The sequence below is a fragment of the Macrobrachium rosenbergii genome, chromosome 3 (genome assembly GCF_040412425.1).
Source record: "Macrobrachium rosenbergii isolate ZJJX-2024 chromosome 3, ASM4041242v1, whole genome shotgun sequence".
Taxonomy (NCBI): Eukaryota; Metazoa; Arthropoda; class Malacostraca; order Decapoda; family Palaemonidae; genus Macrobrachium; species Macrobrachium rosenbergii.
Genome location: NC_089743.1, coordinates 91,515,156 through 91,531,887, shown reverse-complemented (window position 1 = coordinate 91,531,887; position 16,732 = coordinate 91,515,156). Strand labels below are relative to the sequence as shown.

The following is a 16,732-nucleotide window of genomic DNA, read 5'->3' as shown; positions in this document are numbered from 1 at the left end:
GACTGTGGCAAATCTCCCTGACAGAGTATAGACTTCGAAAAACACTTCGGAAAGTTTTTCTTTTATTGTATGCTGTAAATTCATTTTCCTTGTTATAAAGCTGGTTTTTATATAAGTAACTTACCAAGTAATTATGTAGCTATAGTTTCTAACTAGTTCGGCAGCTAAAATTTGAAAATTCATGGTAGCGATTCTTTTGTTTTAGTGTAGGTAGATAGTTCCACCCACTTTAGGGAAAGATAGGAACAACTCAGCAAAGCACTTCAATTTGTTTCTGCCGGGTGACTACGAGTTTGTTAGCTCTCAGCTAAATTTGGATTTCGTTACCTGTGGTGATTGAGATCAATTTGGTGAAGTATATTTACTTGGTAGCCTTTTGGTAATTATTTAGAGTTAGGATTTTTTCTTAAGACCTGGAATTCTTCAAGCCTTTCATAACTGTTCCAGATATTATTTTCTACCACGAACAGTTCCGCATGTTTTCATTCTGTACGAAGGTGTCGTCAGAGTACATGCAAAGCATTATCGAGTTCAGTAATGTCGAGTCCACACGGATATCGGCGTGTCCTCACAGCTGTCTTAGAGTCCGCAGAGTCAGCAATTAGTCCGCAAGATTGTCTGCAACTCTGCATGTGGATCTACAAGTTCGCTCATTTCTCTGAAAGTCCCCATGGTCATCAGCGAAAGGCATGTCCCCCTTTTTTCCTTCGATTAGAAGACGAAAATTCAAACAGAGACGAACCAGACAGCCCTTTCCTTCAATCTTTGTGGCTATTGAATGAAAGCCTTAGAGATGCAGGAAGCACCCTGACTTGTCTGTGCCAGACTCTAGGAGTATCTTAGGCCCCTCTCATGGGACAGGGTCTTCCCAGCTTGAGGATCTGTGCTTCAGCCTCTTTACAGCACAAGTCTTCTGTGGAGTCCTCGCTCCTCTTGTATTTGACTTTGTTTTTTCAGGGTATGAATATCAGCCCTCACTTGGACGACTGACTTCTTCTATCCCCTTTGATGGAGTGCTTGAAGGTTTTTTGATCTCAGCTCCACCGGGGCCCAGGGAAACTTAGTCAGACACCTTTGTTTTTTCACAGCCCCAAATCAGACACAGTTCTAATGTATTTTTGTTTTGTCTCCCACAAATAGTAAGAATCCCTGTGGAAGATCAAGTCTGGAACTACAGAAGCATGTTGTCTTCATTGGACCTCCGATCCCATGGTGTCATTTAATCTTTTTGAAGCTGGCCCCTTCAAGGAATTTCTCTTCATACCATCCCTATAGCATGCAACTAACACCATGCTGTAGTTTTTCCTCTCCTTAAACTTCATCACAGTCAAGGAGGCTGGGCTTTAGCCTAACTGCAAGTTGAGTTAACACCTCATTCTACCCGGTCATTTCCAGAACTTGGTGATTGGTGGAATCTACAAGATCCTCCCAACCCTGTCTTCTCATGGACAAGAGATCTATCAAAGTGGTTTGCTTTTCCCTCGACAGGCTCCAGACTGTCCAGAGGCTTATCAGTTTTTTTCAGACTTGCTGCAGCGGCTAAGACATAGAAGTCTTCATCTGCCAGACTTAAGCTTTTCCGAAGATGGTGTCTCAAGCACTTTCTGTTCTGTCCTGTCCGACTGTTACCATTTCTTGCCGGTAAACCTGGAATCTTGTATTCAGACAAGACCCACAGTTCTTTTGTGTATATCTCAATGAACTTTCAAGTCCTTGGCACGTCCAAGCAAGGAAGAAGGAGACGTGGGTTGCTCATTTCCCTTGTTTTAGCCCCTGGATCCGTTTCTTCAAATTTTATTGAATCCTTTTTCTGTGGAGGCAGCACCCAAGCTCATAACTCATGTGGCACCCAGCTCTCCTTGGCTCCAACTTATACTCAGAGCGCCCAGAAGCGCTCACTAGCTCTGAGGAAGAATAGAGATGTTGTCCAGATGGAATCATCATGGACCTTCAAGACCATCCATACCCCTGTGGTGTTATGACAAGAGGTCTCTGTGATTAGAATCCTATTGGGGATTTATTTTCTGAGACACACTCAGATTTAGGAGAGCATTTTCCCCTTATCAAGTGAATCTTCATCTTCCAGGCACTGCTTTTTTGTCATCCTTCTGTGTAATCAATCTTTGTTTCTCACTGTTTTCAGGAAATGAAGCAGTTTTAAAATATGGCAGTACTTTGCATTTATTTGTAACTGGCATGGTATCGCGGAAGGAGGTATAGGATTTTCTCTTACTATCACTTCACCTTGTAGTAAGGTGCCGAGTTTTAGGGAGCAGGGGTACAAGGTACCTGGAACACCCACCACTCTCAGGGCAAGGGCACTTGTTTTATATTTTGTAATGCTCTGGCAGCCCTCAGAGCACTCCTCGGCTGAAAGCTTGAAATAGATCACAGTCAAGGCTGGCTACTGCAGTTTAAGTCGAGCACCAACAGAGCCAGTGTCTACTACAGGCTCTCTTAACTAACAAGGAATGACAAGCATTGTGTTCAGTGCTAGCAACTTTTCTATTTCTAATTCATTACGTGACTTAATGTTTTGGAATAAAACATGTCATGTATCTCACCTTCTGTCAGTGTGGAATTCAGCTGTGTAATTACTTAGTAAGTTACTTATATTAAAAAATGACATTTTTAGAATAAAATAGTTTTATATATACAGGCAGTCCCCGGCTATCGGTGGGGGGTTCTGTTCTGACATTGTGATGATAACCGAAAATCACCGATTACCGAAAATTGGCGACTTTCGGGGCCTCCCACTGAAAAGCCCTGTCTTTAGGTATGTTTCAGAGTAACCTCAGCTCCGAAAATTGCAGATTTTCGTTGCTAGACAAACCCCGTAAACCAAAGTGGTTTGAGTAATTACTCTTCCCTCCTCCCTTCTGATGGACATAAGCTAAACAGACTGAGGTTATCTGCTAAGTCATTCAGAGTATTGCCGTTGAAGGCAGTACTGGTCACCAGCACTAAACAATCAAAGCGTTGCCGCGAATTTTGAATTTAAGCCGTCATACTAGTTAGAAACTATAGCTATGTAATTACTTGGTATGAATATATAAAACTTTATTTTATTATAATGTCATTTTTGTTTCTAAAATATGGTATTTTTATGGTTTTTGAAGCCCTGAAGTGTATGCATATGCTTTCATGCCATGGCTGCATTGCTGCGTATGTTAGTAATTTGTATTTCTCTTCCACAGATGACCACGTTTTTATGAAGGTTGCATATCTCACTGGCTGTCTTATTTTAGGACTAACATTCCTCGATGACTGGGAGGTAAAGTACCCTTAATGTGTGTCAGTTTTTCCAAACATAAGTAATCTCTGCTGCATTAATGTGCCACATATTATTGGGCTTAGAATTAGAATAACCTTCATGTATTATTAATATTTAATTAGAATTATTTGAATTTAAATCCATTGAAATCAGTTAATCACATGGAAACATGTTTGGCCAGTAGTACCACTTTATACGATCATGATGAAAGCCCATAGCACTGTACCTGGTTTTTATTTTTCCATGCTTAAGATGATGCAGAATGCAACAGTAGTAGGGTCATTATTTTAAAGAGCATCCTAACCTCTCTATAAATTGGACTTTCATATAAGTAACTTACCAAGTAATTACATAGCTAACGTTTCTAACTAGCACAGCAATTTTTTTAAAAATTAGAAGCGGCAATTCTTCCGTTTTAGTGTAGGTGACAAACCCCAACCACTATCGGGGAACATGGGAAATAACCTGGCAGGTGAACCCATTTGTTTCTGCCGGTTCTGGTATACACATCGGCGCCATTTGCAACAGCTTTTTTTTTATTTATTCAGTTGTCTTTTTGGATTTGGTGAAGTGCAATTACTTTGTTTTGGTTGCGCAGCAAGCTATTGATAGTTTATTATCCTATTTTTTATTAGTTTCCCAGTGTTTTCTGAATTATTTCAGATTATAGCAGTTCGAGTATTCACTATTGCAGCGAAGGCTGTAAAACTAGGCTCACAAAAGCTTGCTATGATCCTCATTCGATCTGTAGTAAATGCAGGGGACAAGAGTAACATTGAGAAGACCTGTAATGGATGTTCTTCATGGAATAGTAAACCGTGGAAGATTCTGTCAACCAAATTTTTTATACTCTGTTAAGAAAGTGGAGTTAATTGCAATGTGAGGATAATTCTACTTTTCCTGGGTTTTGGAGGACAGGAATTTTTACACTTTGTACATTAGATGAAAAGCTTTTTTCCACATCACAGAGGAAGTGTCAATAATGTTTGAATTCTTCTGCCAGTCTGGGCAGAGACCCATCTTTTAATTCCTGTTAGAACTGAGACCCACATCATTAGTGTAGTAGTGGATATTATATTTTTTACCTTTATTACATCTTTTTAATTCCTGCATGCCCACATCATTAGTGTAGTAGTAGATATTATATTTTTTACCTTTATTACATGCCTTTATAATTACATAATTATCAACAGACCACTTAGCTTTGTTTTATAGAGGAACTGTAGAGCAATGTAGATGATGTCAGTTACTGTTCAGCCATTAATCTTCAGCCATAGTTTCTCACTATTTAGCAAGGTCTCTTATGCCAACAATGTTCAAATTTCCTTTTTCATCTGTAGAGATATTGGCCAGGTTGTTAGGATTCTTGGCTATGCAGTGTTGAAATATTACTTCCTATCTAAACAGGAAGGTAAGCAGCACACCCCAGTATCACTGTAGCTTGTTATTTAGTTGAGTGATACCTTTTGCCACTTACCTCTCTCCTCATTCCTGCCAAGACAGTTTGAGCCTGCATCCAGAGCCAAGGAAAGGGTTTTATACTAGATGTATTGTTTACCAGTTAGTATGAAGATTAAATGTGGAACCATGTACAAAGCCACTCCCTGGAGGCATTACCTCATTTGCTCTAACTGTTGGTGCCGTGACCACAACTGCTCTAATGACAAGAACCAGTTCAACATTCTTTTTGGTGCCACCCCACCTTTCTTGTCAGCACTGCTGCAATGACTCGGCAGCGACCAGAGCTGTGCGTATGACCGAAGTTGTCACCATGTTATGAGCTATGACAGACCCTTTTGAGGACCATGCCCTTAGGACAGCCTAGATGCCATTTCTAGTGACATTTCTTACATTAAAAATTGTCACAGTATTGATAAAAGTACTTTAGTTTTGTAGCTGAGAAAAACACAGACCTGCTCATGTCCCCCAATAAGAGCCTTAAAGATATATCTGCAGGTGACCCAAGCTGTAGAAAAGTGTCCAAGGTTATTTTCAACCAATAGTGTGAATAAGTCAGATTTCCTTTTTTGATGAGAAAGGTCATCTTGAGAGAATATCTATGTACCAAGGAGTTAGAAATTTCCAACCTCAAAATCAAGGATTATGAGATTTGGGGAGTAGCTCCTTCCTTACCATTCAAAGAAACGTAGATGTGTTCTCCTTGATATATTTTGCATTTTTAAGGTCCCATATATTTTGATCTTGAAGATCTGTCTTGTCAGGTTTTCGTCTTAAGGGTCTGACATTGTCCTTGGGGATCTGACATATAAAATCCATGAATACTTGACATCCCCTCTAAAAAAGCTTATATAAAAAATGCTAAATAGTGAAAGATATCATAGCCGGGATTGGGTTTATATCCGAAGCTAAATAGTGGGAACTGTGATAGGATCATCAACTACCCAATAATGTTCAGACCTGAGAGATGTCAGGTTGATATTTCAAGGGCGGAACTATTCTGCGGGGCTGGGCCATGGATTCCATGGGGGTCTGGCTGTGGGGATAGGACTCTCGGCATTCTATCTGGTTTGCCCATAATACAATTAGGGTGGCGATGACTGTAATCTTGTAATACTCTCGGTCCAAGCAAGTGGGTTTGGCTTACACTTGGGCCATTCTAATCATATTGTGCCATCCTTTGTGGGGTAGGGTAGGGGGCGGACATTTGGGAGTCGGCTCTCACTTGTGCCATTAGTGGAAGAATAAACCCCATGAATGGGTAATGATATCTTTTAAAGTTTTCAGGTTTATTTTTTCTTTTTCTATTCGATCTTTATGAATAGTAAGAATAAAGATTTGAGTACCCCTGGGTCCTCTGATGATACTGTTATGGCACAGTTGATGACCCTTGCACCTACCTTGGAGATTGAAAATTCTCCAAATGTTGATGACCCATGTGAGAAAAAGGATATCCCTTTAAAAAAATGACCCGGCATTGTTACAATGGAACCATTCTCCTTTGAGCCAGATGTTTCTGTGCCTGTGTCCCTACCAAAGAAAGGAACAAAAAATAGTTCAAACTTTTCAATTATGCACCCTTTGGAGCCTAAAATAATAAATAAAAGAAAATATAGACCTGACTCAACCTTGGTTCACTTTGGTTCCCTCTTTGGAGAATCAAACTGGTCAAGGTTTTTGAATTTACAAGCTGACCAAGATATATCCTTATTCAATTGAAAAATTACTTGTTGAACTGATGCCCATCAAAAGAGATGAGCATAAGACAAATTAAAAAATTGGAATGGTTGGTGTAAACAGCAATTAGAATCCAGTCAGAAAATTATCAAAACATTAGAAATATAGAGAACATAAATATAAGCATTACAAGGCATATACCAGGAATAGTTTACAAGGCACTGTAACATTGCCAAATCTAGAGGTTGAAATATAAAACAAATCAATGTTTTTAGATTCATTACAGAAAAGATACAACAATGTTGAAGACAGCGAAACATATGGTCCCAAGCAGGAAAGACAAAAATAAATCAATCAAAATAGCAAAAATACAGTTCAGTGGACAAATCTTGCCCTTGAAAATTAAAATACTTGGATTCAATAGGGAACTAAGACCTTATGTTCCCAAACCCATGCAAAGCAAGAACTGTTGCAAATATGGCCATACAGCCATTAAATGCAGAAATTTTCCCAGATGTGCCTAATTGCAGTTTGCAAGAACATAAAACATGCTGGGACTGTGGACCAGGGTGGCTATGGGTCAATTGGTAACAAATCATGACAATGCTGTCCATTTATCAGATTTGTCTTCTTCATTGGATACTCTGTCCTGTCTTATTCAATACTGTACAGTGTTCTAGGCATAGGTATCCACACTATAGATGATGAGACAACTGTATACAGAAAGGAATGTTTAGTCTAGTTTTGAATGAGCAGAAACTATGCCTTTTCTAGGGAGGTCTTAGTCCTATTCATGACCCCTTGTGTTTCTGTCCTTCAGGTTTCTTCACTCCAGAGGGTATATCTTCAAATTCTCTATACATTTGCTCTGAAACTAGTTGTTGGGAGACCACCTGTCTTGAATTGCTTCTCAGGCCACTGTGAAGTAGTGGGTATGAGACAAATACAGTATTTTGAAACAAAATAGTTTGTTTTGGTACATACTCTCTACTTTACAAATAGGGCCACCTCCTGACCCCACATCGCAAATAGAAGGGTCAGACAGTGCAAGACGTGACTGTCTTCTATGAGAATGAAGTTTTGGAGCACGGATTTACCTACCCCATCTGGTGGAAGGCCTTCCTGTTTTGCGAGCATGAATGAGCTACTGGCTGTAAAGTAATGGATTTGTGCCAAAATCATTAATAATGCTTCAAGAATCGTATAATAAAAATGTAAGATCATCAAATATGAGAATATATTTAAATCCTGTTTAACAGAAAAGTACTAGTACAGTACGAGTATACTGTATCACCTTACCCCTATATAAAAATGTCTACACTTTGGAAACAACATACTGTAGACTGTACAATATATTGTATGTAACAGTTACATTCACTCTAAGTTCAAAAATAGTACAAACTTTCAAAAGTTCTATGAAAAACACCATGAAAATGAAATTATACAAACGTCATGAAAGGACTAGTTTGTTTAAGCTGCTATGTTTGTGATGTCACACTGCACTAAGAAAATTAAACTTGTGCAGTACTAGGTCTCTTTCTTTGTCTAAATGTTATATATACCCAAAGTGGGCTTAAATGTTTTACAGTGGCATAGAATGTAAGCATGTCACTCCTACAATAAAAGAAAAACTAGAAAAGGGAAGCTGGTGGCTACTTTTATTTATTGAATCTTATGTAGCAAATCAAACAATTTCAGATTTAGTGATGCAAAAAGAAACGCTTTAAGAGTGTAAAAAAAATCATTTACAAAGTGATAAGCAATCAAATCAGTTCAAAATAAAGAACATCATGCAGCCAAGTGGTGTATGCAGTGGTGATCAGCTTGCCAGAGATTTTGGTATTAAAGATTTCTGTGGCTTAGATAGGTTTGTTGCTTCAGATAATGACACATGGGCTCTCTAGATGTCATGCTTTTTGTGAATCAGTCAATGTCCAAACAAAATATGTTTCCATTTTTTTCTTCAGTGTTAGAAAGCCATAGTTCCTCATTTCAGAAAACAATTATGAAATTTTTCATTCCAAAATAGCCAAACTTCCAGTACAGTGCTACAGTGCCTGTTGCTTCTGCCAGTGATATCACTGCCTCATCCCTCATCCTTTGGGTACCTTTGATTCAGGCTCTTAGTAACAAAACTCAGTTCATCAACTAGAACTTGAGAAAAACTTCGAAGCATGCACCATGAAACAGATACAGTATATATATAAATTATCTACAGTAATGTGCACATATGAAGAGAGAGAGAGAGAGAGAGAGAGAGAGAGAGAGAGAGAGAGAGAGAGAGAGAGAGAGAGAGAGAGAGAGAGAGAGAGAGAGAGACCTGGAGGCTCTCTCAAAAGAAGTTCTGTTGAACTTTGATGAAGCTCCTTCCTTCTTTTGGGGTTGGGGACAGCATTCTCTCACCTGCTAGGGTTGGGAGAGGTGATGTTTTCCATAGGTGGGGTTGACACAGGGTTCCCTGAGTGTGCTTGTGAACCAGTGTCTCCCCGTTTATTTCCGAAATATCAAGGACTGTCACAGACTCTTCCCCTCTTTGTACATCTGAGGTATGCAGAGAGGAATCTGATGCCTTGATAATTCTTTTACTGTAGCCTTGGAAATTAAAATTTTTTAACAGGTGAAATTGAAGTAATCGTAAACCATAGGGTTGTATGAAAGGATTTGTTGTGTTTTTAAAAGCTGATGATTGTATGCTGCAATCATGAAGAACATTCTTAAATTTTGTAGTTTTTCAAATGTGAAATTTATTTTATATGCCTTGCTTCCTTCAGCATGTTTGGTACAATACTGTTTCTTCAACATTACAGGACTGTGTGTTTGACTTGAGGAAAAGCCAGATAATTATGACTAGACGAAACTGGTTTGAGTGGCTAACTAGCCGTTGTGCAGACCGTAACACATTAGTATTAGATACTAGTTCAGTTTTGGCTGTAAGAGTGTTACACATAAAGGAACGGTATGTATAGTTTTGTTTGTTTAGTTTGTAAGTTTTTTATTTGAAAGACCAAATGTCAATAGGACTTATTAAATTTCTAATACTACATTGTCTAGATTATATATGAATATTTTTCTCTTGATATTACACATGTAGTCTCAGCGCAATAGGTTAAATGAAACTATAAATAGAGAATATTTAAAATAGAAAAATGTTTGAGGATTGCTCACCCTTCAGCAGCTGCCCATCTTGCATGTTTGTTCTATCAAACGCTCCCATCACAGTATGAATTGTTTGATGTCCTTTAAATCAAATGCCCCTCAGTGACTGTCCCTGGGTAGATAGTTGTGTAAAGAGGTCTCATGGCAGTGAATTTATGTTACTAATATTAGCAACGATGTTTGAATCATCTTTGACTCTGCTGGTGGTGGAGGGTTGATTGTGTTGAGTACTGTTGGTAACAGAGTCAGATTTTAGAGTGAGAATACGTATAGAAATTTCTCACTGTGATCTGAAAGGCTGTTTTACATTTCTTTCAGCAGCCTCTGGACATTGGTGATAGTGACTGAACACCTTTCTGTCTTTGTATTACCTTCCATTATATTTTCAAAACCTGTGTCAGTCAGTTCCTTACTGTGCAGTTCCAAAAAGTTTTTTGCACCCTCTTCATAAATTACTTTAAACCATATCACATAGCCAGGAGTAATATCCTTGTGAACAGATGGGACTCTCTTTGATGTAAAGCTGTGAAAAATTTTAACAGAGGATCAGATCTTATGTCAAACAATATTCATTGCTTGTGGTATCACTTCTTTCCTGGCAGTTAAAGTTTGGGTTACATTTCTTGATGTGAGTAAGAATTCCCAGTTGGTTGTCCTCTCATCTTCATTGCCATTACTAGTGGTTGCTTGAGTAACCTTGTATATTAAGCCTTGAAACTGGCAGTGTCCTTGATCCATTCTTTGAGAGCTGAGTTGGCATATGGAGGGAGGGAACTAGCTGCAGTGCTTTCACGTCAGCCATGTTTGAGGGGAAAGAGTTCTGCAAGAAGGCAATGCTATTCATCATCAAGTTGCTTAAGCCATGTGTTGAGTACCTCTTTAGCATCTCTTCTTTAATTTCAAAAGCCCCAGAAGAGCCAATATCGTGGATCAACAGTTGTTTACAGCCATCAAAGAGAGAGAGATGATGAAGAGGCTTTGTACCAAAGCCATTCAAGCTGGGCAACTTATGCCTTCACACCCTCTACAGTGTTCCTGCAAATCATAATCATAGGGGCTTTTATTGGTCTTTTTACCACATTCCAGAGGTAGACTACTTTTTAGATCTCTAGAGACAGCAGCCAAGAGGTTCTGTTCCTCTACACCCACCATGCCTGCAACTCCCAGGTTCCAACACTTGTCTTTTTATATAAGTAACTCACCCAGTTCGGCAGCTTAAAATTTTGAAATTTGCATGTCGCGCCTGTTTGTTTTGGGGTGGGTGGCATGCCCCGCCCACTTTCAGGGGAAAGGGAGGAATAACTTAGCAAAGAGCTCAGTTTGTTTCTGCCAGCTAATGGTTTCACGTTCGGAGCTTAAAATTTTGAAATTTGCGGGTCGCGCTAGTTTGTTTTGGGGTAGGTGACATGCCCCGCCCACTATCAGGGGAAAGAGAGGAATAACTTAGCAAAGAGCTCAATTTCTTTCTGCCAGCTGATGGTTGATGTCCAGTGGTTGGCAGCAGCTTGAATTTTGGAATTCTTACTTTTCTGGTTGTTCTTTCATCGACAATTGGTGTAGTATTCTTTTGCTAGTCTTGCGACATAATGAGTTAGTGATAGGCGAGACCTTATCGTCAGATTACAACCTTTTTCCTAGTTTTGGATTTTCATAATGTCTGACACTAGTGTTTCTAGCTTTAGTTATTGCAGCAACGGCTGCAATACACGACTGACAAAGGAATTGTATGACTCATTCATGATGTGCATTGAATGTAGGGGACAGACATGTCCTGTTGACTTGAGGTGCTCAGAATGTGCCAATTGGGACTTAAAAAAGTGGAAAACTTTAGATTCTCTCTTTAAAAAAAGTGGAAAACTTTAGATTCTCTCTTTAAAAAAAGTGGAAAACTTTAGATTCTCACTTAAAGAAACTTGCTAGGTACAAAAAAAGGAAAGTGACTGCTAGGGAAGTTAGTCACTAGCTAGTTAGGATTCATCTGCTAAATCAGATACGAATGTTCCTTTAATTTCTACGAACCCCTCTACCTGTTCAAACCTCTTCTTTACCTGGCTCTGATGTTTCCGATCCCAACCCCATAGCCAGCCTCAAGTCAAAGATTGACATGAGATTTGAATTAATTATTGAATCAATCTCCCAGTTAGCTTCTTCAGTAAAATTGCTCATGGATAATAAAGGTAATTCAGAGCGCCCAGTGGCGCCCAGTGCTATTGTAGCGTCAGTGGAGGAGGTGGCTGTTCGGCCCAGGTCCCTGGCATACTCACCCAGCACCTTGGTTCAGTCCATTGACGTATCTCAGACTGCAACCAAGGGCCATTGGGAAGGCCTTAAAGTGGACGTGCATTGTATGTCTTCTAGTTCTGAGGATCTTAAGTCCCAGGCATCAATGGCGCTTTTCAGACAAGTCACGACCGCTGAAAAGGCGTGCAGTGGACTTCATGAGCTCTTCTCCTGTACCTGCAAGAAGAGTAAGTATCCCCTTTAGGGACACCCCCTTTTTCTTCAGTCACTGGGACAGCTTTCTGTGCCGAAGCGCCAGATTTCAGCGTTTTAGAAGAACCTCTTCCAAGGATCGTAACCTTAGAGCCTGAGGATTGGAACTTTCTGTGCCAAAGCGCCCGAAGCTGTCTTGTAGGTGATCTGTGTTCCATCTTCTAGAAGAACCTCTGAAGTCACTCCTGCAGCGAGAGTTTCTTCTTTTCTGCACCCTGATCTGTTACCTGCACAGGCGCCGTATAGTACTCAGGCTCACTCATCTAGTATTCCAGCTCCTGCAGTCACAGATCCTATTCAGAGTAAACTTCACAGCATTCTGAGTCTGCTCAAGAAGGCTCCTCCAGCTTCCCAGGCTCCTGCGGATTTATCTTTGTCACCTGTTTCTTCTGAGGAAGAAGTTGTAGCGGAACAGGGCACACCTTTAACTGCGTATGCCTCCTTGCTGAGGTTCCTGTCTGGCCACCTTTCCTAGCTTCATTTCACCAGCAACTCCCTCCTCTCCTGCTTTGGTATTTTTCATGGAGGCTCAGATGGCTGGTTCCTCCAAGTCATCTTTTCCCCAGGCTACAGTATTGGATATAACTTCTGACTTTCAGAAAAAGAGCACACAGGATCTCCTCTCTCAATCTTCTAGGCGCCCTAAGGAGTCCCCTGCCTTTACCCCCAGACCTTTGACGCCGCTGCAGACTTCATCATTTTCAGAGCAGCAGACCCAGGCTGTATGCTAGACCGAGAACCAGCACCAGTTTTCCACAGTGTGCCATCAAGAACTCCTCTAAATCTTCCTCCAAGAAGTAAGGATATAGTCCTCTGTATGCAGGTGAGAGCAAGACTCCTTCTCTTTTGGGAGTGTTGGGAGCAAAAGGGAGCAGAACCCTGGATAGTATCTGTCCCGAGGGAGGGCTACACTATTCCCTTTGTGAGCAAACCTCCCTTAGCCAACACGCCTGTCGCGTTGACTGCTTACTCGCCAAGTGCAGAGGTTTGCAGCCCTCTCGTAAGAAGTCGAGTCTCTCATTCTAAAAGAGGCCATAGAAGTGGTAGAGGACATTTATTCTCCAGGATTCTACAACCGTCTGTTCGTAGTACCCAAGTCGTCAGGAAGCTGGAGACCTGTATTAGATGTCAGCGCCCTGAATGTCTTCATACAAAAGAAAGGGAAGGGTGAAGTAGAATGAAAATTCATAATAGCACATGGTAATTGTGGATACTTCTGAAAGACTAGGACTCTTTTAGAACTGTTATCCAGCAGGCAGACACACACCCACTGATTCAACAGAGCTGCCTGTTCTCTTTTTCTAATATTTAGAGAAGAGACTTGGAAACAAATGGAGTTTAATATCACAAGAGATAGCAAAAAATATCTTATCAGAAAAATATTTCTTCTAATCTCTTGAAGGATAGATTTTAAAAAATCGCACATGTGTAAGAAAGAATAAGACTGAGAAGTTAAGAAATTAAATTTGTGATTGGTGAAGATTAGGGGTAGTGGGGAGTCTCGAGAATTCACACAACGGATGAGTTTGCCTTATTTAAAGTAATGGGTTTGTGATGAAACAATGCTGCATAGTGAAAGTATAAGGATTCAGTTTTAAAACGAATGCATTGGTAACTGTTTTATATGAATTAATCCTAATTTTGTCTGAATGTGAGTGTTTTATTTTACATTTTTTCCATCAGGTATAAAGATGGTTACCAGGTTGGTCTTATCCTTCGGGCTGGTGGTACCATACCAGTGTCAGAGACTAGTGTTGGCATCAAGAGGTGAGTCTTTTTTTATTTTTATAGATATTGCTTTGAGATTCTGCTTAGTAACCTTTCATTTGTGTAAACTTGCCAAATTGTTGTGGGAGCACTTCTAGACCTCTTACCTTTTCATATAGTCGGGGATCACAGATTGTGTGGTGTGCCTACACTTTTCAAACCTGTCTTTCCTAGCTTGTGTCATGATGCCTGAAGCAAAGGTGATGTTAAAAATTCAGAAGGCTTAAAAGTTTCATCATGGGTGCTACTTTGAGTTGATCCATTAGTTATGGATCCCTGTCCTTGTTAGGAACGTTAGAAATGATAAAGGAGATGAGGGGGCAAAAACCACTAGATTTTCTGAATTAGTAACTATTTATGTCTCCCATTGTTAATGTAAAGCACCAGCATTATCAAAGCCTGTGCTGGAAATTTCTGTAAAGGGTAACTGTTTCTGTTGGCAAATTATATTTACAAACAGTGCAGGTATTAGCAGCCTTTTTCCATTGTTTGTCATGGGAAAATGAAAATATATCTCAGATGGGACTCAAAATTTCTTGTGCCAGCATGATGATTCCTCTTATACCCATCTGCCATCCGACAACTAACGTAAATGACTACAAGATGATAGGGAATGGGATTATTCATACAACAGAGACCTTACCATTGTCTGTTTTTACTGAGAAGAGCTGATTCTTGTTTGAATAGAGACTAGTGTGTTCTGGAGCTTATTATCATGTAAAGTAAGTTCTAATGCTTTACAAATTATGGTTAGTGGACCTCTTGGTGTTGATGCTACCAGTACAATGTAAACTATGAACATGATCCAGAATAAAGATCATAACAGCTTGAATACATAATGAGGCACATTTAGCAACTCGCATAAACCTTGAATAAGCAACATCAGGGAGTAACACTTTACTTTAATATGATGATTTCATTAGATACAACACCATTCAGGAGACTTAGGTTTTTAGGTTACAACTCAGAACAGGAGTTCAACAGGACCTTGAGTACATTAGAAGCCCGGACCTCAACACTAATCCGTTCCAGAAGAAGCATCGAGAGCGATTCAGTCAAGATCTGAATAAATTTTTTTCCAGAAGAAATAATTGAAAATGGATTAATCCATTCTTGACCACCATTTATTACCCTAAGCTTGCCTTTTTATACAAAACATTACACATAAATTACAATTAAATAAGTTCAGAGTTAAATAACATACTTTATTAAACGCACTTTTTTTATTTCAAATGTATACTGTATCAAAAAACTGCTGTATGCCCAATGCTGCCGTATTGGCGGTGGGAGACTGAGCACCGTAGGCTAGGCTAGGTACTGTACTGCAGTGTGTAGGCACAAAAATTGTTGCTGATAATAAAACATTGAAAAAAAATCCTAATTATTACAAGTAAATTAATAAAATATTGAAAAGCCGAATTAATGTTTACGTTGGCAGTTTATCTTTCAGCCATTTGCCCTGAGTGGATGTAAACAAACCATAGCGCTGCCCTGGTGGCCTGTCATGGTAACATAAATGTTGTTTACATATTTATGGTAAATATACAGAGTCTACCATTTTACTCTAGGCAAGTTGCACTAGGCAAGTTTGATGTACTAAAAATGTCAAAATTAAAAGTAGAGTAATCTGTATTTTTGTAACTATGCAAACCAGAGTTCTTTATATAGGAATTACCTTCAATGCAGCTGAAAACTGGTCGTTTAACTTTTGAACAAGGTGTTATGGTAGTTAACTACCGAACGACCGAGTGGGAGTCCTGCCCACCTGGTCAGTAGAGCGTCAATTTACCTTCGACCCAGGCATAAGCTTGGTGTCAGCTTGAGGGATGGCATGAGGTGGGCATTTACAGTAACTATAAAGACTTCAGGTTTGTATAGTTAGGAAAAATACAAATTACTTTTAAAATTTGTCATTTGTTCCTACACAATATACAAACCATTTGGTCTTTATATAGGAAGACTTTTCTTTGGAGGGAAGAAGTTGAGTAAGTCCCTGAACTGACTGGTTGTTCACCACACCTAGGTCTTCTTCCTGGTTGAAAGATCAGGGAACAGGACCATGCATCTGACTATTGAACGAAGTATAGGAACTGTATATTCAGTTGTCAGACTTTGGTCACTTTCTCAAATAATGGGTAAAAAGCAGCATCATTCGAGAAAAAGGTTATGTTGAATCTTGTGTTGGAGACAATGGAAAGACCATGTGATAACCAACCCTCTGCCCACAGGGAAGGGTAAGGTTGAGAGAAAGAGGGAGAGGAGTAGGACTAGTCATCCCCACATACGCTTGTGTCTAGCTTACCTGGCTCCTCTAAGGAGACAGGTGCATCTCACCTACATCAGAAGAATGAGTGTGTGTAAGAATAGTCCTCCTCCTCCCTTTCAACCCCCCGCCCCCGTGGGTAGAGGAGAGTATTGAGCTGTCATCGAAGCTGGAACAGTTGTCAATGCAGGTGGCTTTTCTATAATTGAGTAACCATTCTATAAGCTATTGATGTATAGAAGCAACCCTCCCCTCTCTCTAGCGAGGGTAGAGAGGGGCAGACAATGTCCCAAAGGTAGAAGGAGGTGAAAGTGGTCTGGTGCAACCACACCCCCTCCTTCAGAACCTGAGGAACCAATGGATTCTTCCAGAATGCGAGGGATGGACCAATACCCTTACTTTGTGAGCTCTCGCTCGGAACATACCAGAGTCTTCCTCGCCTGATGCAGAGTGTACGCCCGTTTGATTGTCTCAAGAAACCAGAAAGAGATAGTGTTCCAGGACACCTCTTTCTTGGTTTAGCCAGTGCTAACGAAGAGTCGTTGACACTCAGGCCGGAGATGGCGAGTCCTCTTCAGATAGGAGCATGCCAACAGGACACAGTAACATCTCGTCTGGATCATTACCAAATGGACTTGAATCTG

The 16,732-nt window shown here is 40.0% G+C and overlaps 1 protein-coding gene across 4 annotated transcripts in view; it reads left to right on the top strand.

Annotated features, from left to right (window-relative positions):
• The window catches only part of LOC136827883 (cytochrome b-245 chaperone 1-like), a 48,848-nt gene that overhangs the window by 6,515 nt on the left and 25,601 nt on the right, over positions 1-16,732 (top strand). For all 4 annotated transcript variants that reach the window (XM_067085372.1, XM_067085355.1, XM_067085364.1 and 1 more), the window contains exons 3-5: positions 3,198-3,274; positions 9,217-9,365; positions 13,742-13,825. In XM_067085372.1, coding sequence (XP_066941473.1) covers positions 3,198-3,274; positions 9,217-9,365; positions 13,742-13,825 — 310 coding nt within the window. The remainder of the gene's footprint in view (positions 1-3,197; positions 3,275-9,216; positions 9,366-13,741; positions 13,826-16,732) is intronic.